Genomic DNA, 26,760 nt, shown 5'->3' with positions numbered 1-26,760 from the left:
AACAACATCACGCATAGCAGAAATACTTAGTAGCCTCCCCCTCAAAGTTTACGCCCATGACCACTTTGACCAAAAAACATGAATGATTGCTTTTAACATTTACCCACACAACCATTAATTCTTCCACCGCAAAAAACTTTAATTGAAATACCTTGCACAAAAATTTGAAGGTATAAGAAAGTAAAATAAAAACCTTAGGGCTGTATTTTCCACGGTTGGGAGCATCTAATGAATTTGACGTGGTCGAGGCCGTGTTTGTTGCAACCTCCATTCCTGCACTTGAATGTATGCAAAAAGAACTAGAGAGAAAAGGTTCACCTAAGGTATCTTGGTGCTTCTGTGGTTGGTCTAGACCAATAAAGTGAGTGTAGTGGTTGAAGAGCCATCAGAAAAGCATAAAATGGAAGACATCATAACAGAGTGAATCAAGAGTTCAGAGAGATACAAAAGGGAAAAACTAATTAGATATGGTGGCAAGTGGCAGCAGGTCCTCCTCGGGTTAGACTTGATGTAAAAAAAAAAAAAAAAAAAAGATGAGAATATGAGAGATTATTCTACCTTAGCAATTAGACTAAGAGAAAATGAACATAAAAATGAGACCGCAGAAAACAAAATGGTGGCAGGACAAATAAACATTGTTGGTGTACACGGGTACAAATAGTTTGATTTTGTCCAGCAGGCAAAAATGTTCTTTACATGGAGATATAAGAACTTATGGTGGTAGGTTAGGACTTGACTATAAATTTAATAAAATGTATGTAAGGACCAATTTCCAAATAAGAAAAAAGCATAGCAACCAAACTAAAAAGGTGAACAAACATGTAGGGACTAAATATGTATTTATACTTATAAATACATTGAGAACCTCAAAAGTCAAACCAGTTTACAGAGCCATATTAGAATAATAAAGCATTGTTTACAGCATATCCTACTTTGAAATGTCAATTGAATTAACTAAAAAAGCCTAGAGAAACAATATATCCTTGATTGTTGAATCTCATTGATTTAATATAAGGTGATGTGAACCTTACGGGGCGGAACGTTTGATACAGGCTGCGGAGATTTGGATGACGCCACTTCCAGTGAAGGAAGATAAGTCAGGGTAGACGCCACAAGGATTACCTTGATAAGTCTGAGATTGGTTCAACAAGGAACCTAGAGAGAAGCTCTCACCCAATTTTATGAAAATGCCAAAAGTCCCTTTATTGAAAACAAAAACCAATACTTATAGTGTATCTGAACAAAAAGATAAAAATAGACATGGGCCTTCTAAACAGTTTAGGCCAAAATTACAATAAATAAAAATTATAACTAAAAACATATTTAACTTGGGCCTTCAAATTAGTTTGGGCCTTCAGCAACAATTAATAGTCTTGGTAGTGCCTCTGCCTCTGGGCCTTCATCTTTCTCCACTTGGGCCTTCAATCATCATCAATGGCAGCTATACAAATGACCAGCCTTGTCTCTATGACGTGTTGGGCCTGTTTAAGTCTGCCTCTAGTCATGGGCCCTTCAAGTGCTTCATGGTCCTTGCCCTTTGTTATGTCCTCATCACTGTGTTGGGCCTGTTTAAGTCTGCCTCTAGTCATAGGCCCTTCAAGTGCTTCATGGTCCTTGCCCTTAGTTGTGTCCTCATCACTCCCTCCTTCTTGAAAAGGATTTGTCCTCAAATCCAAGGCTCCTCCATCTGCATCAAAAAGAGATAGATCAGACACATTGAAAGTGGCACTTACACTATACTCACTAGGCCAGTCAATCTTGTAGGCATTGTCGTTGATCATCTCCAACACTTGGAATGGTCCGTCTCCTCTAGGTTGAAGCTTGGACTTCCTATGTTCTGGGAACCTCTCCTTCCTCAGGTGTACCCAAACCCAATCACCTGGTTCAAGCACGACTTTCTTTCTGCTTTTGTTGGCTTGCCTTGCATAGCTCGCATTTTTCTTTTCAATTTGAGCCTTCACTTGCTCATGCAGCTTCTTCACATACTCAATTTTAGCCTGTGCGTACTTATGCTTGAACATAGCAATGTTAGGCATAGACAACAAATCAAAAGGAGTCAAAGGATTAAATCCATACACTATCTCAAATGGTGAACAATTAATTGTGCTATGGACAACCCGATTATAAGCAAACTCAATATGAGGAAAACATGCTTCCCAAGATTTAAGATTTTTCTTTAAAACAGTCCTAAGCAGTGTGCCTAAAGTCCTATTGATTACCTCGGTTTGACCATCAGTTTGTGGGTGACAAGTAGTAGAAAACAACAATTTAGTACCAATCTTACCCCACAAGGTCCTCCAAAAGTGACTAAGGAATTTTGCATCCCTATCACTGACAATGGTCCTCGGTAATCCATGAAGCCGCACTATTTCTTTGAAAAACAAATTAGCCACATGACAAGTGTCATCCACTTTCTTGCAAGGGATGAAGTGTGCCATCTTAGAAAACCTGTCAACAACAACAAACACAGAATCCTTTCCATTCTTGGTTTTGGGCAGCCCCAAAACAAAGTCCATAGATATGTCAGTCCAAGGATATTCAGGAACAGACAAAGGAGTATACAATCCATGAGGTTTAACCTTAGATTTAGCTTGTTTACACACAATGTAATGACCACAAGACTTATGCACATCACGCCTCATATGAGGCCAAAGGAAATGCTCTTGCAGAATTTCCAGGGTCTCTTGAATCCCAAAGTGTCCCATCAATCCCCCCTCATGTGATTCACTCACAAGCAACTCTCTAATGGAACACTTAGGCACACACAATTTATTTTCTTTAAACAAGAATCCATTATGCCTATAGTAACCATTTTCAGAAAACTTTTCACATGCAGCAAAAATTTCAGCAAAGTCCACATCATGAACATACATGTCTTTCAAAGACTCGAGACCAAACAGTTTAGTTTCAAGCATAGCAAGTAAAACATGTCTCCTAGACAGCGCATCAGCCACTACATTCCCTTTCCCCTTTTTATGTTTGATGACATATGGAAATTGCTCTAAAAACTCTACCCACTTAGCATGCCTCTTATTAAGCTTTCCTTGGCCTTTTAAGTATTTTAAGGACTCGTGATCACTATGGATGACAAACTCTTTGGGTAATAAGTAATGCTGCCAAGTTTGTAAAGCTCTAACCAAAACATACAATTCCTTATCATAAGTTGAATAGTTAAGGGCAGCGGCTCCTAACTTTTCACTAAAATAAGCTATCGGATGTCCCTCTTAGATGATGTGAACCTTACGAGGCGGAACGTTTGATACAGGCTGCGGAGATTTGGATGACGCCACTTCCAGTGAAGGAAGATAAGTCAGGGTAGATGCCACAAGGATTACCTTGATAAGTCTGAGATTGGTTCAACAAGGAACCTAGAGAGAAGCTCTCACCCAATTTTATGAAAATGCCAAAAGTCCCTTTATTGAAAACAAAAACCAATACTTATAGTGTATCTGAACAAAAAGATAAAAATAGACATGAGCCTTCTAAACAGTTTGGGCCAAAATTACAGTAAATAAAAATTATAACTAAAAACATATTTAACTTGGGCCTTCAAATTAGTTTGGGCCTTCAGCAACAATTAACAGTCTTGGTAGTGCCTCTGCCTCTGGGCCTTCATCTTTCTCCACTTGGACCTTCAATCATCATCAATGGCAGCTATACAAATGACCAGCCTTGTCTCTATGACGTGTTGGGCTTGTTTAAGTCTGCCTCTGATCATGGGCCCTTCAAGTGCTTCATGGTCCTTACCCTTTGTTGTGTCCTCATCACTGTGTTGGGCCTGTTTAAGTTTGCATCTGGTCATGGTCCCTTCAAGTGCTTCATGGTCCTTGCCCTTAGTTGTGTCCTCATCATAAGGAATATAGACTACTCGTAATACCATGAAAGGATCTTGAATGGTGTGACAAAATATACAACAGAAATACAAAAAGGCAGAATTGGAGGTCAAACCAAAACAAAGAGACTACTTTCATTTACTAACATTTTTTTTTAATATGCTATTGTTGATCTATTTAGCCTCCTGGCATCATATGGAAAAGGAGGAAGGTGGAACACGTAGTTTACCTGGTTGGCAGTGGTTTCAACTACAAGCCTCTTCAACTCTTTGTCCAAACCAAGCCATTGACAAGCAGTACAAATTAAGTAAAAGGAAACAATGAATTTCAAATTACGACCAAGACATTTGTTAAAGATAAGAGGAGCAACATGGTGAACAACATAAAGGCCAAAGCTTGAAGCTCGAGAAAAAGCTTAAAGATGTTTTGACTTTTAGATGCCTAACTCCTTTGAGTGGCATTTATATTGGTTGTTATCTTGTATGTTGTATTTGTATTGCATAATTCATCATCATGGTTAGTGTGAAGAAAAGTTTCTAAGTTAGAAAAGAAATTCAAGAGGAAAAAACTCGTTGTTTTAATTGATTACATGTCTATCGTAATCAATTACAACAAGTTGTTTGAAACTTGAAGAGTTGAGTCTTGTATAAGTTTAATTGATTACTGATATCTCGTAATTGATTACACCATTGTTTGAGACAGTGACTGATTTATTCAGGAGTCTCTACTTTAATCGATTACCAAGTGATTTAATCGATTACTTCTCTCTCGCTTAGTTGTTCAGAAGTGAATAAGAACACTTTAATCGATTACTTTGAGTATTTAATCAATTACATTGTTCTTGAGTTATTTCCAGATGTTGGTAAGAATACTTTAATCGATTAAAAAGATAATCTAATTGATTACTTCGTTGAATTAATCAATTACTTTGTAGATTTAATTGATTAAAGACGATTATAATTATTTTCTCTATAAATAACTAGCTTGTGTTCTCCTCCATATACATCAAGAGAATACTCAATATCTCGAAAATAACTCATAAGCCTTTGAATGAGCTAAAGATCTCAAGCTTTCATTAGTGAAAAGAGAAGAGAAGAATAAAGCTTTATGGTGACTCACAACTTCTTGATCGATTGATTATGAAGACTTTTTTCTTAGAAGTGAGTTGTGTCTCTTGAGTTGAAGAAGAACACCTCCTCAGTCTAGCAAGGTTTTTTGCAGAAAAGATTGATCAGGTTGTATCTCTCTTTACTTGTTTTTCTGTGTATGTTTTTACACATCTTTTGGTTATGCATGAATCGCTTAGGGCATGCTAGAATATGATTTTCTAGTTTGGGCTAAGAGTAAGGTTCTCTTAGACTTATATTCACAAAGGATCCTAGTGTTAGGTACCTTAGTCTCTTTGGTGGGAATTGTAGATTGGTTGTAATTGCAAGTAAGAATTCTTGATGCATAGTGAAAATCTAATTTTGATTTTGGATTAAATAACTGGATTAGTTTCTCTTGTAATAGAAAGTGAAACAGTATAAAAAGACCACATCTTTCTTCTCTTGATCTAATCTTTTTCTCTCATTCAAGTATTAATCAAGTTTTTCAAAAAGATTCAAGATTTATATTTGTGAAAAAAAAGAGGATATTAATGAAGTATCTTGTTGAAGGGTGGATTGATAAGTATTAGTTACGTTCAATTCATATGTTTTTGTGATATGATCCATACAAATTTTTTTTTTAATTCTGTTTTTAAAAGGTACGTTTTGTATTCAAAATCAATTCATCCCTCTCCCCCTTTTGGTTTATTGACTTCCGTCATCTTTTTTAATATTAAGCTCCGATGATATGCAAGGATAGAAGATATGCTAGGTATCTCAGGATCTGGACAACTCGCCACCCATCCAGACCCCTATAGCACTGCACCTTACCTTCTGCATTAATGCTTCAAAATAGCCAAAATGTATGTCAATAGCCCATCCCAATGAACCCTTGGGTGGTTCACCACCTCCTTCCTGCACAAGGGTTGAAGAACTAGGTTCCCATAAAACAAGAGAGTTCCCATAAAACAAGATCAAGGTAAAACACTTACATGATCAGGAGCTAGATTTTTCCAGAAAATAGAATGGCTGATATGACCTGCAATTAATGATGGGTGACTGGAGATCTCTTTCCAATAACAACGAGCGTACTGAAATTGACACAGATGGATAATGCAGAAAGAAATAGTTGAGAACACATTAATAAGTAAATAAGAGTTGGAACTTGGGAAGACTATTTAACACTTAACGTGTTACCGTCACTTGCGTCGTATATTTGAAACCAAATGCATTTTGGTTGGTCAAAAGTATATCCGGATATGGTCCAGAGATTAACAGGGTTGTTGCTTGAGATATGGACATGATTGATACAGCAGCTGGGTGGAAGAAACCTTGAACTTCTTCTGGATAGTATTTGTCATCCAAAAGCCTAATTTAGCCAATTATTAGCCAATTAAATATTATAACTTCATTCCATTATTTCCTTTTTCTAAAATGATGTTATTACAAAATATCCAAACTATATAATGATATTTTTATTTCGCTCTAGTATAATACATTCTAACTCATTATATTTGATCCATTTTGTTCCATTCTTTATTGCCAATCCAAATATAGACATAAGAACTGGCCCATAAATGATCAGAAGACGTAACTTAAAACAGAAATCATGTACAAGTTCATCCAGATGATAGAAGGGAGATGTCATTCTGTTTGTAGAGTAATGGTGAACTATTCCCACTAAGGCAGCACAAAATTGGTTAGCATCCCCTACCAATTGTTTGTTCCTATGAAGTTTGAGACTATCACTAGCAATCAATTCTAGTTTCTCTTTCTCCGAAATTTACATTTGTAAAAAAAAAAAAAGAAAGGGAAAGTTTACTGTTATTTTTAAGTTATTCGATCAAAACATGACCACCAGCAACAAAGCCAGACATTAGAACTCTGCTGATGTATATCCTTCAAATTTCTACAAAATATCTAATGCTAACACTGTCAATCCATCTTCTTCTCATTGCTCTTGGGAGATTCCTCTTTCCTCTTTCCTCTCTGTTGCAACCTTTGGAACTACCAACACAGTTTCTTGAGATAATGGAACACCAGAATAATCTTTCTCACCCTTTGAAGACAAACTTGGTTCTGTCAGTTATTGTGATTTCTGAAAGATCCAAACTCAGTATTTTTCAGTTTAGACTCTTTAGAGGATGGGAAACTCTTGGCTTGCTTAGTTAACTTAGCAGACTCTGACAGGACAGTCTTGCAAATGCTTTGAAGAAGGGGGAAATCTTTCTTTGAGAGCTCAAACGACCTCGAACTACCCTCCATGTGTGTCTCAGAACAAATCTTTGGAAGAAGGGGGAAATCTTCATTTGAGAACTCAAACAACTGCGAAGTAACATCCATATCTGTCTCAGAATGAAACTTAGCTAATGGAGTAGAATCTTGGGCCTGTGTTGGCGGTATATCCTTGCAATTGCATGGAAGAAGGGGGAAATCTTCACTTGATAACTCAAACAGCCTTGAATCTGAAATAGCATTTATGTCTGTCTCAGAATGAACCTCTTCTGCTTGTAGCTTTTTCGGAGGTGATTTGGGCAATGCATTGTACTTTGAAGAAGCAAATCTCCTTGGCCTGGATGGCTTTGTGCGCATATCCCAGTAGGAATTATAATTCTGAAAGATACAACCATTTTGGGCATGATATAGTGTGTTATCACAATATAAGGTCCTATTTAGCTAAAGTTCTCCAGAAACACTTATAGGAGAAGAAAATAAGGTAAAATACATTGAACTTCTCCATAAGCTATAATCAACTAATGCACCTTAGCTTTTGGAAAAGTTAAATGAAAAGAACTTCCATAAAAGTTAACTACACAAGTTGATTTTAGTTTATGCGAGAAGCTCCATTCATTTTACCCTCTTATTTTCTTATAAGTGTTTTTGAAAAATTTATCCAAACAAGGCCTAAAGAGATAAAGTCCACGATGAAAGACAACATACCAAGTCAGGTATGTATGTGCCAGTTCCTCGTGATTTCCCTCTTCCTTCAAGGCTGTAAGTTGGATGATAGAGTGTCTGTGCCGGGATATATACATCAGTACCACCTTGGTAAAACATACTCCAGTTTTGGTGCGTTGATGACGCAAGGATATCATCCTGAGAAGGTGACGATGGAGAACTGGAATGTACAGTTACTGGCAAGGCATAATTACGATACAACTGAACATATTGTAAGCCACCAAAGTAACTTTCACAATCTCCACAGAGGACAGACTCTATAGATCTTCCAATACCAAACGGAGAAACCGGTACATCAACATCCGCCCTTTCTCCTTTCCCATTCCTGTCCAAAGTGCTGAAGAAAAACTTCTCTAGGGCTGCACCCATGGTTTCTCCTGGAAGTGTGAGGATCTGCTTAAGCCTTCGAGCGCCGTAGGAAAGAGCAAATCTGAATCGATGTAAGCTGGCTGCAGGTAAGTAAAAAGGTAGGAAAATAAGTGGAAGAGAACTGTGCATTTTAAAAAACAACCATTATAAATTTGAAATAATGTCATGATATATCACAATCTCTAATTATTTCAGCATCATATATAAAACTTTAAAGTCATCATTGGAGTATATCATATAACGATATTTGAGTAAGCCTTGATGCACTTTTCACCAATATGTTGAGTTGTATTGAACTTGTAGATGTTCTTAAGCCACAGGTAAACATCTTAACTATAAAATCTTTCCATGGGGTAAGACTAGGATCGACATGAATTTCACAAGTCCTTTAATCATTATGAAGAATGAAAGCTCAAGCAATTAAAGAACAATATATATATATATATATATATATATATATATATATATATATATATATATATATATATATATATATTCACCGCAACCCATTGATGCTTTTTTTTGTTACCATGTTACAAGTGCAAAATATCTACCAACTTTAGTGGGCAAAATTACCTATGTTTACACTACGGCCTAGGTTGTTGTCATTTCTTAGAGGATCCAAGATGTTCATGAACTTAACGGGAAATTCATGGGTCATAGTCTTGGTTGCCCTTGATGGAAAAGAGCACATATTCCTATAATTTCTGAGAAACTCTTTCTGGAGCAAGAATTCACCATGATCACATTCCAGTGTCTCTGTGACAAGCAAAGGAGCTGGGATATATCAAGGACTGAAGATTATAAATACATCCGATAGATTACACATTGCAACACTAACCTGCAATTTCTGGAAAAGATGATAAGGGTTTTGGACCCCATATACTAACATAATTATGGTCCCAATCAAATGAGCCATAGTAGTCCAAAAATATGTATAAGACCTGCTAGTAATAGTGATTCAGTGGTTTGATTCTTCAAGTAGATTTAAAATACAAATGCGAAAAGGGTGCAAATAATATTATTGATGGAAAACGTGACTCACCTCTAGAGGACCACGCACTGATGAATGAAAACGATTGATAATATACAAGACTAATATTTCTACCGCATATGTTGATAACAAGCCATGGTGTCCACCAAGAAGTCGACTCTCATAATAGCACCAAGCTTTGATTAAGATAATACTACGTTTGAAAATATGGTTCTTTCCAACAAGTTGGTCGACCTAAAAATTTATTTCTAGTTAACAAAATTAGCAAAGCCTAAATATAAATTGAATTTAATCAGAAATATGGAAAAAGTTTCTATTTGTAATAAAAAAGGAAGTAATTGTAGAATTTCATTAGAAAATGGAATTATGAATTCGAATTGGGTAAGGATAGAGATCAACAAGTTTCTGAAAAAAGCTTTTCAACAAAAAACAGATACATTATGGGGGCAGAGAGAAAGAATTGATAACAATCATTTACCAAGAAAATGCATGGAGCAAGAGAATGGAAAGGGGTTAAGTAAACAATTAACTCAATATTGAGGATACTACAGAGCAAGTTGACTGAATGGAGAAACAGAATTCTTTTTATGCTGTTCCCTACGTAATCATTCACACTGTTTTTTACTCCACAGGAAACACAGCTGAAAAATGTATTGTACAAATAGTACAAAGAAGGGGAAGCAAAACAGATATATAAAAGCATAACAGGAAAATGAGTCCAAAATGTCAACACGACATCTGAAACACAAACAAAGCAATATGTATATATAAATATATGAATATCTAAATGACAGTTCTAAGTTCTAACACTTCATATATTCACAATCACGACTAAACCTAACCACAGATAAGGTAAGGTATACTTAACTACCAAGTTTAAGCATACATATACAGCATAGGAGTGAGATTTTAGCTTACAGATCTTAAGCACATGGTATATGTAGAAACCAAATAACATCAATTAGGTGTAAATATGAATTAATACAAATACCTGCTCCAAAAAGCGTAGAGTACATATTCCAGCCATCTGATTGAAAGAGATGTCAACTGCTATGTTTTTCACTGTACATTTCACAAGCCGGACCTGCAACTCCTCATCCAAACATAAAAAGTGAGTCTAATAAAGCTAAGAGATATCCTTTGACAAAAAAGAACATTAAACACTATTTTCTAATCAGGTCAAACAAAAAAAAGATGGGCTTTGAATATAAAAAATCAAGAAGATAATCGTAGAAGTTTAAATAGAAAATTTTGTTTCTAAACCTGTGCACGAATATATTTTATGTCTTTTACTTGGTACTCAGGGTCATCTCCACTTTGAAGTACATAGCATACTGCTTGTGCCAAATCCTCCTCTGCATCTTCATGACTGAGAGCTGTCAAGTCAATATCTCCATCAGGAAGATAGGTTTTTAGTGGAACAGAACCAAATGGCAAGACCTGTAGGTGATCCACAAAGAGGTAAAACATTGATTTATGGTCACCACTGCAATGGTATGAACATAATGAAATCAACTCGTTATTGGCAGAAAAAAGCTTTTAAATTTTAAACTGATAATCAAGGTTTAAAAAAACTATAGATTTGAAATTGAAGCATTTTTCTTTTGGAAATAGCATCCAATTCTTGAAGTCAACAATGTTCACCAGAGCAATCAATACTTGCAAAGTTTACCTCAATATCATTCAATTCAGGCATTTCAATGTTTTTAAAACTATACATCTTCTCATGGTATGGAGAAATGAAATTTATCATATTGTGGGTGGGGAGACTACACTGCAGTTGCACATATTTTTGAATTCTGGATATAAATTTTAGGCTGGTAGGGGACAATTTGTACGCGCATTGTGATTCTATGAAGTATCACATATGAAATGAAAAAAAAAGTTCTCTTTTCTGGCAGTCAAGGTGAGAGGAAGTGCACAGTGTAAAGGAAACCAAACACAGCATGGAAAATTTAAGCCAACCTGCAGAAGTAGGATTATATTGATCATAATTCTTGCAAATGATAACCTTGTTTTCCATGGCATGATTTTTATATTTTTTAGATATCTAAAAGTAAAAGGGGAAAAAGATGGAGCCGATACCCGATGGGGGAAAGTGTCAATCTGCACACCTAAGGTATGGTAGAAGTATACAAGAGTCAATATCATGGTTATAGAACCATGCTAAGACAGCATTTTTTTGGAAGGCAAAGATAATTTATAATATAGAATAAAAGTACCAGAGGTACTACATAGTACAAATGGGAGTCCTGAGAGATCAGGAGATACAACACCCTACACAATTGAATACCCTACCAACAAAAACTTTAATAAGTAATAAAATCACATTTGAATCTAACTGCTCTTAAAAGGAAAGTATGATAGGGAAAAAGGGAAAAGGATAAGAAATTTCCACCAATCATTTCTAATCTAAACAAAAAAAAATAAAATCATAACATAGATCAAAATGGATCTAACTATATACAAATCATTTAAAGCAACAAATGCTACAAAGAACACCCAACTAAATTATGAGGGCAAGAAAGCAATTTAACATAGAAAAGACCAGATGTAGAAACTCCAGCAATAAAAATTTACAAATATGATGATTGGATCAAAATATTCTAACCTCTGCTCCATAGTAACCTCTAATCAGCCTTTGAACATAATCAATAACATCCTTCCTGTTCACCTCAGATAGTACATTTGGTTGAATTGTCCATAGTATCTCTTGTGCCCTCTCTTCAGCCATTTGCCATAGTTCCTTATCAATTGATAACAGCTGGCTGGGCATGGAGGATGGTAACAAATTTTCTTGTCTATCCATAGCTGAAAATATTAGAACTTAGACCTTCAGCAAAAAAAAAAAACTAGACAAGAAAGACAACAGCACAAGCACAATATATTGGCATTAACTTACTGCGTGTACAACACCAAAACAGCCCCTAAAACTAATATCCTTTTATAAGAGAACAACATTTGTGAAAACAGAAAGAATTAGCCAAATTTCATTTAATAAACGAGCCAAGATTGCAGGGTCAATTTATTAATTTTGCACAATAAGAGGAAATAAAATAAGTGTGACCACCCACTGAACTTGTAATAGGAATTTAATAGTATTACCATGAATTGTCTGGAACTTTATAGGTAAATAAAATAACTGTGAGCACCCAATGAACTTGTAATTGAATTGAAATTGACTCAAGTCTTTAAGATTAGGGTGCAATAATGGTGTCAAGTGTTCGACCTTTCACTAGATTCAGTTGTCCTCTCCTACCCATGTTTGTACCTCCAATATATATATATATATATATATATATATAAGGTTAACACATTGGCAAGTTTTCTAAAAATAAAAATAAAAAAAAGACAATTATGGAGGAAAAACTTAAACAGAACAAGACAAATGTGATATAACTAGTGGATTTTTTTTTTCAAGCAAGAGCAACAGCAAATTTTAGCAAAGAAAAATAATTAAGGCTGAAATCAACAACTTAGATGTTACCAGAAAAGGGTAGAAAAGTTTGATTCACTATTTACTGTAAAATTTCTAGCTAACATGTTCTTTTTGTTTTATGTTATTATGAAGTGAATTCTTCATTGTTAGCTTACTAATACAGAGCATTTAACTCATGGTCTTTTTAAATAGTTTCTTGTAACGCTTTATTCAGTCTTCCTCTACCTCTGTTAATTCAGTTGTCATCCACCCCACATTTTTATCAATCCCTATGCTTTTTTTTTTTTTTTTATCTCTTATCAAACACTTTTCATCCCAACATTTAGAGCTTTTTAAGTCTAAAAGTTGCCCAACAGAATGTTCTTGTTTTAAGTTTTAACAGACACTTTCATGTTTCCATTGTTGCTCCCTCAATCTCTTTATCCTTCCCATTAAGACATAAGGCCGAGACACTAACACGTGTAACTTATGGAATGGGAATTTTATAGTTCAAAACTTGATTGAATTTAAAGAGGCTTGCTACATGTACTCTTCAACACCAACACGCGAGGAAGAACAAACAAGTCAACTATAGGAGACAAAGGTTCCTCGCTAAGGTTTCAGATGTTACAACATATCACAATTCACAAACATGACACCAAATATTAAGATTCACACAAATTCAATTCAGCAATCAGGTTTAGAGCACCACTAACCCTATTCTCAACCTAAAGCAATAAAAGCTCGGTTTTTAAAACAGAAAAATGCTCGAGAATTCAACAATTCAACCATACAAATAGAGGACGATCATCACCCACAACAACACAAGGTTAGGGAAAGAGAATTTTACCACACACAAAAAAAAAAAAAAAACACATAAAGTTTCTAGCTTTTGGGTTCAGATGCAGCTGGGGCGCAAGATTTCAACCTCATCGCCAACGCTCAGACCAATTAAGCCGCCAAGGAAACTCCCTCTCCATCAAAGCCATTCATTCATAGTGAAAAACCTCAATTCCCTTTCAGCACTATTTTTATTTTTTCTACCTTTTTAAGTTACCTATCAATTCTCACAATAAAAAAGTTACCTATGAATCAATTAAGAATAGACTTAAATACTTTTTTTCGTCTGTATAATATAGCTTTTTTTTTTTTTTTGCATCCTTCTAATTTGTTTAATTTTTGTTTTAGTTCTCAAAAAATGTATTTATTATGCTTTTTGGTTTTTAATGTATTTTATATAACATTTTGAACAATAAAAAAGTATTTTTAATAATATAAAAAGTTTTATCGAAAGTTTTTAAAGAATAAAAAAATACTAAATTGCATAAAAAAGTATTAAACCTTAAAAATATTGATAGGTGCACGGCGTTTTTCTTTTTTTCTGACACTTAATATTATTCAATTTATGATACTTAAATTTTTGTGTCGAAAAATAAAAAATGTAAATCTTTATCATTATCTTTATATATATATATATATATATATATATATATATATATAAGTAAAAATGAGGGTATCATTATAATTTCAATTTTCATGTTGATTTTGTTGTTTTTTAAGTAATAATAATTTATATTCCAAATTTATTAAGATTACATCCTTCTGTACAAGAAAATAACATATTCTCGAAGCATATAAACATTAAATTGATATTTTTTATCCTTTAGAATATTTAAATTCAAATTAATGTTGATCAATTCAATGATACTAAGCATGTTACCTATAATATAGATATAATTTTTTATAAAAAAAAATAATTAGAAAAATGTACCATAAATTCACGAGGATAACCTTTTTATGAAAGATTTTTGTCCAATTAAAAATAAGATTTAGTTTAAATAATTTATATATATATATATATATATATATATATATATATATATATATATATATATATATATTTAATTACATAAAAAACCAAATTAAATCAACATAAACATAATTTGTTTCCATGCAAAATTAGTGTTTTAAATTATTTTGTAGGTGAATAATTATTCATTTTTTATTTATTATCTTAATTAAATAAATTATCCAAATTTTTCTTCTATACATATAAATTTAATTTTCTTTTATATATTAATATTTATATGTCAAAATATTAAAATAAAAGTGATATATAAATTTTAACACAACGATGCATTCTTTTTCTAATAAACAAAAGATGAAAAATTACACTTAATTCACTAGATACATAATTTATCTAAAATCATGTTAATGTATAAATTATTATGGTAAAATTATATTGATTTAATATAATAAATTTAATTTAAATGTATTTTTTACGGATATCACTTAGCTTAAGTAATTCTTTTAAATAATTAATATATATACTTGACTAAAATAAATCAACATAATTATTATTTAATTTTAAAGAAAATATCCTTTTTATTTTTTATTTTTTATCTGCTCAATTAAATAACTCGCATTAATATTTTAATTGTTATGGTGAAAGCATATTAATTTATTATAATAATTTTAATTGGGATGAACGTTTTATGCTTATCTTTTTTTAACTTAAATGATTTATTAAATATTTTTATTTTATTAATATATAAAATATGAAAAAAATATTAAAAATGGAAATAAATATTTTTTCATAAAAATATGAAGAGAAATATAGATACATCATACGGGAATAGATATATAAATTATAGCGGGGATGAACTTTCTTACTAAAAAATTTTATCCATGCAAAATTACGGTCTAAAACTAATTTTTAATCAAATAATTATTCATTTTTTATTTATTATCTTCTCAATAAATAATGTATTCGAGATTTTCTTCTACTTGGATAAATTTTAATTTTTTTTATTCTTGGATATGTGTGCACCAAAATATTAAAATAAAAGTTATATATAAAATTTAACACACTGGCTTGAATTTTTTTTAATAAAAGAAAGTAGAAAATTTACTCTTAATTCTCTGGGATGAACAATTTACCTGAAATTACATTAATATATAAATTATTATGGTAGAATTATATTATTTTATTATAATAATTTTAATTTAAATATAATTTTTATGAATGTCTCTTTTCTGATTAAAATAATTTATTAAATATTTTATTTTATGAGCATAGAAAGTATGAAAAAACATAACAAATGAAGATGAATATTTGCATGAAAGTGTGGAAAGAATTTACCCTTAACTTATCATATAAAATATAAAAAACAAATAAACAAATTTACACTGTTTAGTGATAAACTTTTTTACCTAAGGTTTTTTCAATCAAAATTAAAGTTTCTTTTACATAATTAATATGTATTTAATTACATAAAAAATAAATAAATTAGGCACTTTCCTTTTCTCCGCATAAATTAGTTTGTAAAGTTAATTTCTAAGCAAATAATTATTGATTTAGTTATTATCTTTTAACCTAAATATTCATGATTTTGATCTAGACAAATTTATTTTTCTTCTGGACATTGATATCTATATGTCAATATATTAAATAAAATTATATACAAAATATAATATTGTTTTTACTCAAAAATTATATTATTTTAATCTGTTATATATTATATTTATATTGTGTTAATTTATATTTATATTCATTTGTCGCATGGGTATCCACTACAAATTCATTTGGGTATTATTTTTTCTATAGTCATTGGATTTTTCATGTTAAGAGATTGTTAAATATTTATATTTAAATTTAATATATATTTTTGTATATTATTTTGATGATTTATATAACTTTTATATAAATAATGTTCATGTTTATTTATAATTATGATTTTTTTATGTTTAGACTCTTTAATATTTTTATTTAAATTTAATTTATATAAAGTTTATATGAATGATGTTAAATTCTTTTTAATCAAAATATCCTCCATTTTTTAATTTAAAAGTATAATTTTTTTGAACTATTCAATTTCTATTTATATTAGGTAATGCATATGACCACTTACAAAAAGACTCAAGATAAAGTTATAACATTATCTAAATACATAAAATAAAATTAAAGTAAAATTTTTCACATTCCTTTGTATATGTCTATTTTCATACTTAAACAAATGATATCAAATGAATATCATAAGTTAAATATTATATTTAATATGTTAATCTTATTTTGATTATTCTTATTTCAAACATATTCTTAATAAGAGTTGATTAATAGTTCATCTTCATTAAATAAAGATAATCACATTTAAAATAAAATTGTGAAGGTAATTGAATAAAAAAAAGTAAAATTTGTGACATCTTTTGACAATATTTATGTCTCTGTATTTTCATACTTGGGATAATCATATAACACATGCTAAATAGTTCGTGTTGGCTTTTAAGAAACAAAAAGAAGTTTCGTCGACAGCAGGGTTCGAACCTGCGCGGGCGTAGCCCAACAGATTTCAAGTCTGTCTCCTTAACCACTCGGACATATCGACAATTTGTTATTAAATGTCTATTACAAAATAGATAATATATTTTAATTGTAACACAAGTATCAGAATTTGAAAATACAAGATGTCATACTTCGATTACTTCATACCAACTCACCCCAAGCTCCTACTATAATTGAAATTTCATAAAATAATTTGCTCAAAGTTATGTTTTTTATTGAAACCGGATGATGATATTTTCATAAGATGCCCGAACTTGGCAATTAAACTGATAATAAACTTTCCCATCACAGTGATGGAATCAAGTTGTTACAATTTTTTTTTTTTTGTCATATATTTCATACTTATCTTAAAAGGAATTAGAGTAGTCATGAGCCTATCTTTATCAAGAGTGAAAATAAAAACTTGTTTTTAGAACATTACTGCTCCAAGTTGCTAGGTTGAATATGATTTTTTCATTTCAAATTGTTAGTTATCATGCTATTAAAGAAGTGGAACATTTGGTTCTCTTCTTTTCTTTCTGGTAAGTATGAACAGTATAAATATCTCATTAATGGATAAGTAAGAGGACATGTATAATTTTTTACAGCTAAAATAGTTGCAAAAGTGAAGTTGAATATTTATACTTCATTTTTTGAAAATCCTGATAAATTGCTTGAATATAAACTATAAAGCAAGGGGGTCATTTGTTAATTCAAAGTATTTAACTTGAGTTAGAGCGATTGATTAAACATGATGGGGGAGTTATTAAAAACCCTTTCATAGTATCTTTGATTGTTGTGGATAAAAAGTGTTTAAAAAAAGTGTTCAACTTGAAAAATAAAAGGAGATGAAAAACATATATTGTTGTAACATAAACACATAAGTGATAAGTGAAAAAAAGAGATTTTCAATAGCTGATGAAGTACCTATACATGATAGCATCACATATTTTAACAGCATAATCCTCTTAAGCACTGACAGAGTAGACGATTTTAGTTGCGGTGACCAAGTATATAAATTACTATTAAATAAGAGACTTTTTCTATATATATTTTATTATTTTTAAAGTTTACATGTTGGACAATAAATACTTATGAAATCATAATTCTAATAATCATTAAATATGACTCTAGAGCAATTTTAATATTTTTTATGTAGAGTTGATTGAGAAAAAATAAATTAAACATCAAAATTTTGTAAATGTCTAAACGCAAGTTTTGTATATAAATTCAAGTAATGGAAGATTAATTTTGATTGGACTGACATCAACACAACTAAAAAATAAAATAAGCAAAATAACGAGTAACCGCAACACAAGCTAAGAGATTTAATCCATATATGTTAAGTAAAATAATATGTATTGTGATTTGTGACACTCATTTAAGTTTTTCTCGTAATATATATTTATTTATATTAGGTTAAAGTATGTTTTCCACTGCAAAATATTTAAAATTTATTTTTAGTTATTGTAAATTTTTTATTTATTTTTCATCCTTGTAAAATTAAAATATGTGACTTTTTGAGTTGAAACTTGTTTTGGATGAATCCAAACTTATGTGAAATTTTTTAATTTAAATTTTAAAATGTAATTTTTAAAGGTTAAAAATCGACACAAATTGTAAAAAAATTAAAAAAAAATCAAAACATAATTTTGTGGGGGTTAAAAATCACCACAACTTATGGAGTGCTTTTTTTTGGTAAGAAATCTCTTACTTCCAAACCCATCAGAGCAAAATTTAATTCCAAATCATAAAAGATTAAATTATTCTTTTATTAACCGTGAAAATCATAAATAGGTTTTCAAAAATATTTTATATTTTTAAGAAGTCAATTTTACTTGTGATTCTATTAACAAATAAATCTTTAAAAACGATACATAAAATCCATTTTTATTATAAATTCTTTTTAGTCATACAAGTAATTATAATTTTCAACTTAAAAAAATTATTTAAGTGATGATGAAAATAGTAATAATAATCTCAATAGTGATATCCATAATAAAAGGATTTATATAAATAGTTTCTCTAACAATTTCTATGACAATAATCTTTTGTAATAGTGTTTTTTGATAGTAATAATTTTCAATAATACTTCTAATCATGCAATCTTTCATGAATTTGATAATAACAAACAAAGAAAATTGAATAAAAATAAAGTTTAAAAAAAAATGAAAATTAGTAAGACTAAAAAATTTAAAAAGATACATAAAATTAAACGAAACGAAGATTCATTAAAAGTAAGATTTTCGACTAAATGATTTTCAGGTGTCTTAATCTATAAACTTCTACCACTAACAATCAAATTATAGAAATTTCTTTTTGAGCTCTTTTTTTTTCACGTGCTTAATGCATTTCATTGACATTTCAGCCTCATCGAAATTTATTATTTTGATAACCATTTTGACATTCTCGACTCCCACTAAATATTTTAGTCTAATCTGAACATGGTTATATTTCTCATCATGGAAATGGTATATATTGAAATTCGTCTAAGCTCTCACACTTAGAAATTTCTCATAACAGAGATAACGTATGCCCCAAAGATAGTGTGTTCGAATATTTATTCTGGATAACATAATATTTATGCATCAAATTTGTTTAAGGGTATTGTTGTAACTTCCTATATTGCAACATTTATACCCATTAAAGCTTCGAGAACATGTTCAACTGTGCAACAATTTTTACGCTAATTGAGGCCAAATGATTATACACATAAGCCTATATCTGTATATCTCCACTAATCACGTCAAATCTTATCTCCTTATTAGTTTACACTTAGTGCATTTTGAAATTATCTTTGATGACTTATATTAACCGTTTCCATTCTCTCATTCTTCTTCTTTGCTTTCTTCACAATCTCGCTGTTACTATTCATCTTCTTCCCCATCATTCTCCTTGCCATTGTTTGCTTTACTGCAGAGAAAACTTCTCTCCGTTCATCTTCTTTCTACTCAATGGCATCCTCTTATCAACAAAGCCCTTCCATGGAGCAACAAGATGCTTCCACCAACACTGATAGGAGCACCCAAATCCCAGCATCTACAGTGACGACTGTTACGAACAGAGGACAAAGCTAGCTATGCTAAACTACACTAATGGTTACCTTCGTAATTCTTCCTTCCTTCTTATTTCATTACTGCCATATTTATAATGATTTCAACAAAAGATAATATATGGCATTCCAAATGGCCATAACAGAAAGGAAAATATCCTAATTACAGAGTGAGATGAAGTTTGTTATAACAGAAAGGTATTTTGGGGCAATAACAGAATTAGTGGAGTGAGTGGTGGAATATCCTGAAGTTGGTGCCCATGCTGTTTATCCTACACTTGAGTCATAGCAGCGTTGCTATCAACGACGCAGAGAGAAAGGGGCTTTGAATTAATACTTATTCCTGGTCATGAAGAGGAACGCAAAAAGTATGCGAAACACAGGTACTAATTCCAGCTTCTCTTAACAATAAAAACATATGTTTTGAATGTCCTTATTGTCCACAGGTGGATTTAGAGTCCATTAAAAGTTGGTTCCCAACACATGATGGAGAACACCCTATAATTCATAAAGATACTACCATTAGGAGTGATTTTTTGAAAGAAAAAAGTGGGATTTTCAGAGCTTCTCCCCCAAAAGACAGAAAGACTGTTAAAAACTTTTGGAAGCACAAAAAGCTAAACACAAGAAGAATATAGGCATTTATGACTTGATTTAGTTGAGCAAGTATGATGTGGTTAGCTTAGATATGCCTATGTTAATGACATCTTTTCTGTTCTGGAATCAAAGTCTACATGCCTTAGAACTACCTTACGATCCAGTTTCACCAACTTTTAGTGGATATAGCTGCTATTACTGGTCTCAAGCCTTTAGGGAAAACTTATGCCCTTGATTTATTCGAGGATCAAATAGAAAGAAGTGAAGTTTAAATCGATTGGAGTGTCAAGTCTTATGGCAGATTTATCAAAAAGAATGCCAAAGAGACTAGAGAAGTGTCTGATGAAGAACATATATTGCTTTCTTGATGTATTGGGTTTCTTCACACTTGCTTTGTACTCGATCTCTTCAAATTCCCATGTATTGCTACAACTTAGCACAGGCTCTTCATTTTGGAGAAAATATATGTCTTAGTAAATTTCTCTTGGTTTCAGTGTTTAAGGTAATGGATGAGGCTGTCGAAATCATGGATACCCTTGGGAAAATGGAACATATAGTTGGCCCTTTGTGGCTTGTTATACTTTTGTTAAATGCGATTTTGGCCAATCATATAACTCTCGAAAGAGAGATTCCAGATGACATCGAACTCAAGATTGAAGCAGCTCAATTGATTTTCCTGACACCCAGCAAGGAGTTTTATACTTGTGAGTGTTATAGCAAGTACATTAAAGCATTTCTTCAATTCGAGCATTTCAATAGTGGTTTAACTCCTTTCCTGAATTCCCAATTGACTGGACAATCATGGTTAAAGCAAAGATTCCTATACGAGATTCTTGGTCAACAATCAGAGCTAATCGAAATTTGAAGTGTTTTTCTTACTTAGGATATAATTTTTGCTGGTATTACTCCAAAGGATATTCGATTCTATCCTTACCAACCTCAGCTTTTTGCAAGACAATTCGGACTCTGTCAATTGCCCCCAGTGCCAATGTATCGAAAGAAAACATTTTCTTACTAGATCCAAAGGGATGAAAGTCTTATTCCTGGAGGGATGAGAGGTAGTTTTGGGATCTCATTTGGAGAAGACAACATTTTCAATGGGAACTTGATCTTATTGACCAGCTTAATGATTTGTTGATCACGGTGCAAGTCCATAGAAATGCAGAGGATTCTTGGCCTTGGAGTGGGTGCTGGTCGGGTCTTTATTCTACAGCCTCTGCATATAAAGGGCTACCCAATGAGGTTGCATTGGAGGAGGGGGAAAATTTATTTCCTCTAGTGTGGAATTTACAAGTGCCAAATAAAGTGAAGTGCTTGATTTGGAGGGCCCTGCGAGATAGGTTGCCATCGAAAGCTAACTTAGCAAGGAGAAATATAATTGTGAATCCTACTGAATTGCTATGCCCTTTTTGTAATCATCATATTGAATCCTTGAATCACATTTTTATTTCTTCTCCTTTAGCCTCGGATATTTGGTCTTCATGCTACTCTTGGATGCCACCTGTTTTCGCTATTGTATGTCCGAGCTCTCTCAAGAGCCACTGTTGGCTGCATTTCGGGCTAGGAAGGAATTCAACTGAACAAGATATTTGGTGAGTGATTTGGGCTTCAGTTATGTTCTCAGTTTGGAAGTCGAGGAATGCGAGCATTTATAAACGCGCTGTGATGGATAGAGCAACATTGTTGCATGAAGTCAGGTTCTTGTGCTGGTTGTGTATGCATGATTCTATTCAGAAATTCAAATTTTCTTTTGTGCAATGGTATAGTAACCCTGCAGCATGCATAGCATCGTGTATTGGTGACATCTAGCTGATACTGTGGGGCGTGGCGTGGCGGGTCTATATTGATGGAGGCATGGAGCAGTGAATAGTATTCTTATATATGTATGAGTGGACACAGTGCTGCATGTGAATCTATGTTTACTGATAGTGGAGGGTGTTGGTGCTTTTTGGGTTAGGTAGCAGTGGGGTTACTTAATATTTTCTCATATTGGGGTAAATATGCAGTAACCGGATCTGCTTATGTATCTATCTTTTCTGTTACAATTGTCATGCTGGTATTTTCTGTACCTTCTTGAAATATATATACACATTTCTTTGTTGAGTTAACCAAAAAAAAAAAAAACAGTATTAAATTTGTAGTTGTTATTCTTCTATCTCTATTCTGCCTCACGTGTTTATTTTTCCTTAGCATTAATATAATCCTAGAAACAAAACTAATTATTTTGCCTACAACCAATATTGATTGATTGGTTTTAATAATTTTAATTGATAAATATATTTACTCAAAAATTAATTATGCAACGGTAAAGTTATGATTACAAAACTAAGCTTTTTTTTGGTGAAAATTACAAAAAGAAGCTGAAACAACGGTGTTGATCACGGTTGACTTTAGAAATACCATGTTTCAATTTCATGTTTTTATAATTTTGCTTTTACAATTTTTCATTATTATTACTACAACTTCTTACATCAGTGTTAGCAAAAAATGGTTACTTTCAACAAAACGAGGGAACAAAGGCTACTTGCAATACCACTATTATTTTTATTTTTTTTGTGAATGCAAGGGGTGAAACGCCCAGAGACTAGATTAAAACCCATGCAAGAATCAAATAGAACTTACATCAGCTATAACAGCTGCAACAAAAAAAGAAAAAACTGAGTCAAAGACTCTCACATTCTCAATAAGAGACAAACCATGATTAGCCAGCTTGTCTGCCACCTGGTTTCCTTCATGTCTGACATGCTTCCATTCCAAATCACCACCACTTACAGCAAAGGAATGAATACATTGAACAAGACTGCAGCACAGATGGTGAGAGGCACAACCATTTGATATTATTTTCATTCAAAATCTACACGTGCAGTTAGGGATATAATGGTACTTCTATAACCTTGCAATATTTTTTTCATTTTATTTCTAGCATATATTTCTCTAAAACTAAACAACTCAACATTCTACTTTATTTCTATTATATTTCTCTTTTCTTTAATTATTTCTCTTCTAGTTTTACGATAATTCATGCACACAGAGCTATACTACTTTTGTTCAAAGCAAGTGCTTGAATATTGTGCACAACGTTCTCCATCAGAGACATCTTCTGGTGAAATACGAATTTGTTAACGCACCCCTAATTACTATGAAGATCTATCCCGAAAAGCTAAGGTCACTATGTGGAAACCCATGACCTTTGAGTATAAATCCTCTCTAGTAGTGGACAATTCCAATAGGAAAGAGATAAACCTAAGAGTGAAGTGTGTTAAAAAAATTAATACAATTCACTTTTTTGTGTGTATCTTTTCTATTGGAACTGTCAAGCATAAGAGAGGATACAAACTCCTGGCCCTTGGATGTTTCAAATGCTCAATCTGTGACACCCTCTACCCCGACATATAAATAAATAAAATATATAAAAAAATATCGGTAACCAAATTCACACGGGTAAAAGGTTCACATTCACTTTACTATTATCAATTAAAACTTATTAAAAATATATTCGGCTCGAAACAAGGCCGTCAAAATTTACAAAAATATTTTGTTAAATCAGTGAGATAAAATAAAATAGACTAACATTATGCATTTAATATAAAACTTATGTCCCACTGTCACATCCTATCAAAGCATTGTGTCCCAACGTCCTTCAACACAAGGTTTCTTTAAGCACTTCACCTAGCCATCTGCTCCCCCGAACACAAGGTTCAAGATCATCACAAGATCCAAACACAAACAGCAAACCGGGAGTGAGTTATCACATTTCTAACTACTAGAGAGAAACAAAACAACATATAGTAGCCAAATACAATTTACTTAGCATATCTCACATTATTTCATCACTTTGTCATTCAAAATTCACTTTTCATCCATCAATCACCTTACACAAGAATCACACGTTCTAATCAAGACATAATAACACCTCAATTTTATAATAAACAATTAGCAAGCGCATTAGACAATTATGGTAAGACTCAAGCCTACATGCAATGTGGTACCATGTCAGTGAAAAACCACCCCGGGGCACTTATGAGTACATAACAAGACACACCACACAATGAGTTTGTCAGGTCACTCTCACTAAGTAAGATCATAGGGAGACCAGTCAGGGTCACGATGTTTTGCGAGAATGCTCCAACCATATGGGATCAGCATAGGCTAAAGGAGCACTCAAACCCGGTGACCCCCAAACCCTACACTCCGAAGAGTCCGTCAGGGTCTCTCCCTCTTGATTCAGGTCCAACCCCTAAAATTCTTTTAACACACAGACACTGCTAGTGAATTATACAATACCCACGACTTCACACTCGTGTCTTAAGCACGTACAACATATTGCGCTACAATTTAACACTGGTTCTTAAATAGGAACCTACACTTTCTCTTTAACACTGGTTCCTAAATAGAAAACCTACACTTTCTCTTTAACACTACGCATTTACACTTTTCTCAAGATAACACTGGTCGGGTTATTGTACAATTCACAACTTACAACATAAATAATGTCACATCAAGAGTTAATCACACACTTATTCACAACCAAAACTCATTCACAATTTCACATCTCATAATGTCACAATCCACCATCACATGTTTTCACATATCTCACAATTCAACACATGTTCTACTTTACACTTTTACTCAATCTCAATAATAATATTATAATCTCAAGGCAACATATTGTTCCATAATTCATCACATATTTCATTTATAAACACTGCTCATGAATTATACAATACCACGACCTCACACTCATGTTTCAAACATGTTTAACACGATTGCGCTACAATTTAACACTGGTTCCTAACTAGGAAACCTACATTTTCTCTTAAACACTGTGCATCAACGCTTTTCTCAAGATAACACTGGTCGGGTTATTGTATAATTCATAGCTCACAATATAATTATTGTCACATCAAGTGTAAAACACACTTATTCACAATCAATTATCATGCCCACAATTTAACATCTCATAATGTGACACCCTCTACCCCTCACATATATACTAATAAGGAATAAAAAAATTCAAATATTAATTAAAAGTATTTTTAAAACATTTTTTTTAAACAAGTCTTTCAAAGGGGAAAAAGGCTCACATTCATTTTCTTCTACATCATATTCAAACTTGTCCAAATAAATAATAAAGTATTCTCGACTCAACAAGGTCGTCTAAGCTTCATACAATTAATATAGAATCTATATCCTAATGTCACATCCTATCAGAGCGTCGTGTTCCCGTGTCCTCTAGCATGAGGTTCTTCATAGTCATCCACCTATTCATCTGCTCCCCCGAACACAAATTCAAGATCATCACAGGATCCAAACACAACAACACACAGGGAGTGAGTTATCACATTCCTAACTAATAGAGAAACAAAACAATTAAATATACATATTATATAAATGAGATACCACTTGCTTAAACATAGCTCACGTAACTTCACCACTTCATCATTCAAAATTCACTTTTCAATTATCAATCACATTACACAAGAATCCCACACTTCGATCAAGATATAATAACACATCAATTAGCAAGCATATGCAATAGTTATGCTAAGACTCAATCCTATATGCAATGTGGTACCATGTCAGTGAAAAACCACCCTGGGACGCTTAGGAGTACATAACAAGACACACCACACAATGGGTTTGTCAGGTCACTCTCACTAAGTAAGATCATAGGGAGACCAGTCAGGGTCACAATGTTTTGCGAGAATGCTCCAACCTTATGGGATCAGCATAGGCTTAAAGGAGCACTCAAACTCGATGACCCCCAAGGCCTACACTCCGAAGAGTCCGTCAGGGCCTCTCCCTCCTGATTCAGGTCCAACCCCTAAAATAATTTTTTTTACATGCAGACACTGCTCATGAATTATATAATACCCACGACCTTACACTCGTGTTTTAAACAAGTTCAACACAATTGCGCTACGATTTAACACTGGTTCCTAAATAGGAAACCTACATTTTCTCTTTAACACTACGCATCAACGCTTTTCTCAAGATGGTCGGGTTATTGTACAATTCATAGCTTACAACACAAGTAATTTCACATCAAGTGTTAACTACACACTTATCCACAACTATAACTCATTCACAATTTCACATCTCATAGTATCACAATTCACCATCACATGTT

General features: G+C 32.5%; 1 protein-coding gene, 1 long non-coding RNA gene and 1 other non-coding gene across 5 annotated transcripts; 1 reads left to right on the top strand and 2 right to left on the bottom strand.

Moving 5' to 3' along the window:
• Positions 1-6,499: 6,499 nt before the first annotated feature.
• Positions 6,500-13,731, bottom strand: LOC114400448. 3 transcript variants are annotated; one of them, XM_028362895.1, is made up of 9 exons: positions 13,511-13,731; positions 11,854-12,053; positions 10,506-10,682; positions 10,234-10,326; positions 9,294-9,476; positions 9,090-9,192; positions 8,825-9,025; positions 7,862-8,328; positions 6,500-7,534 (listed from the first exon to the last, which is right to left on the bottom strand). In XM_028362895.1, exons 1-9 carry the CDS (start codon positions 13,536-13,538, stop codon positions 7,004-7,006), a joined length of 1,983 nt encoding a protein of 660 aa, XP_028218696.1. In that variant the 5' UTR covers positions 13,539-13,731; the 3' UTR covers positions 6,500-7,003. The 3 variants fall into 3 exon arrangements, with proteins under 3 accessions (XP_028218696.1, XP_028218697.1, XP_028218698.1); XM_028362896.1 differs by having other exon boundaries at positions 8,825-9,007; XM_028362897.1 differs by having other exon boundaries at positions 13,589-13,731.
• Positions 13,732-16,963: 3,232 nt separating this feature from the next.
• Positions 16,964-17,045, bottom strand: TRNAS-UGA. Its single transcript has one exon. It is a non-coding gene; the product is annotated as a tRNA-Ser (tRNA).
• Positions 17,046-19,724: 2,679 nt separating this feature from the next.
• LOC114399653 lies at positions 19,725-21,386 on the top strand. The gene is made up of 2 exons (XR_003663789.1): positions 19,725-20,416; positions 21,125-21,386. It is a non-coding gene; the product is annotated as an uncharacterized LOC114399653 (long non-coding RNA).
• The last annotated feature ends 5,374 nt before the right edge of the window (positions 21,387-26,760 follow it).

Source organism: Glycine soja, chromosome 19, assembly GCF_004193775.1.
Source record: "Glycine soja cultivar W05 chromosome 19, ASM419377v2, whole genome shotgun sequence".
In the NCBI taxonomy this organism is placed as follows: Eukaryota; Viridiplantae; Streptophyta; class Magnoliopsida; order Fabales; family Fabaceae; genus Glycine; species Glycine soja.
The sequence above is the reverse complement of the archived record's forward strand: the minus strand, read 5'-3'. Positions and strand labels throughout refer to the sequence as shown.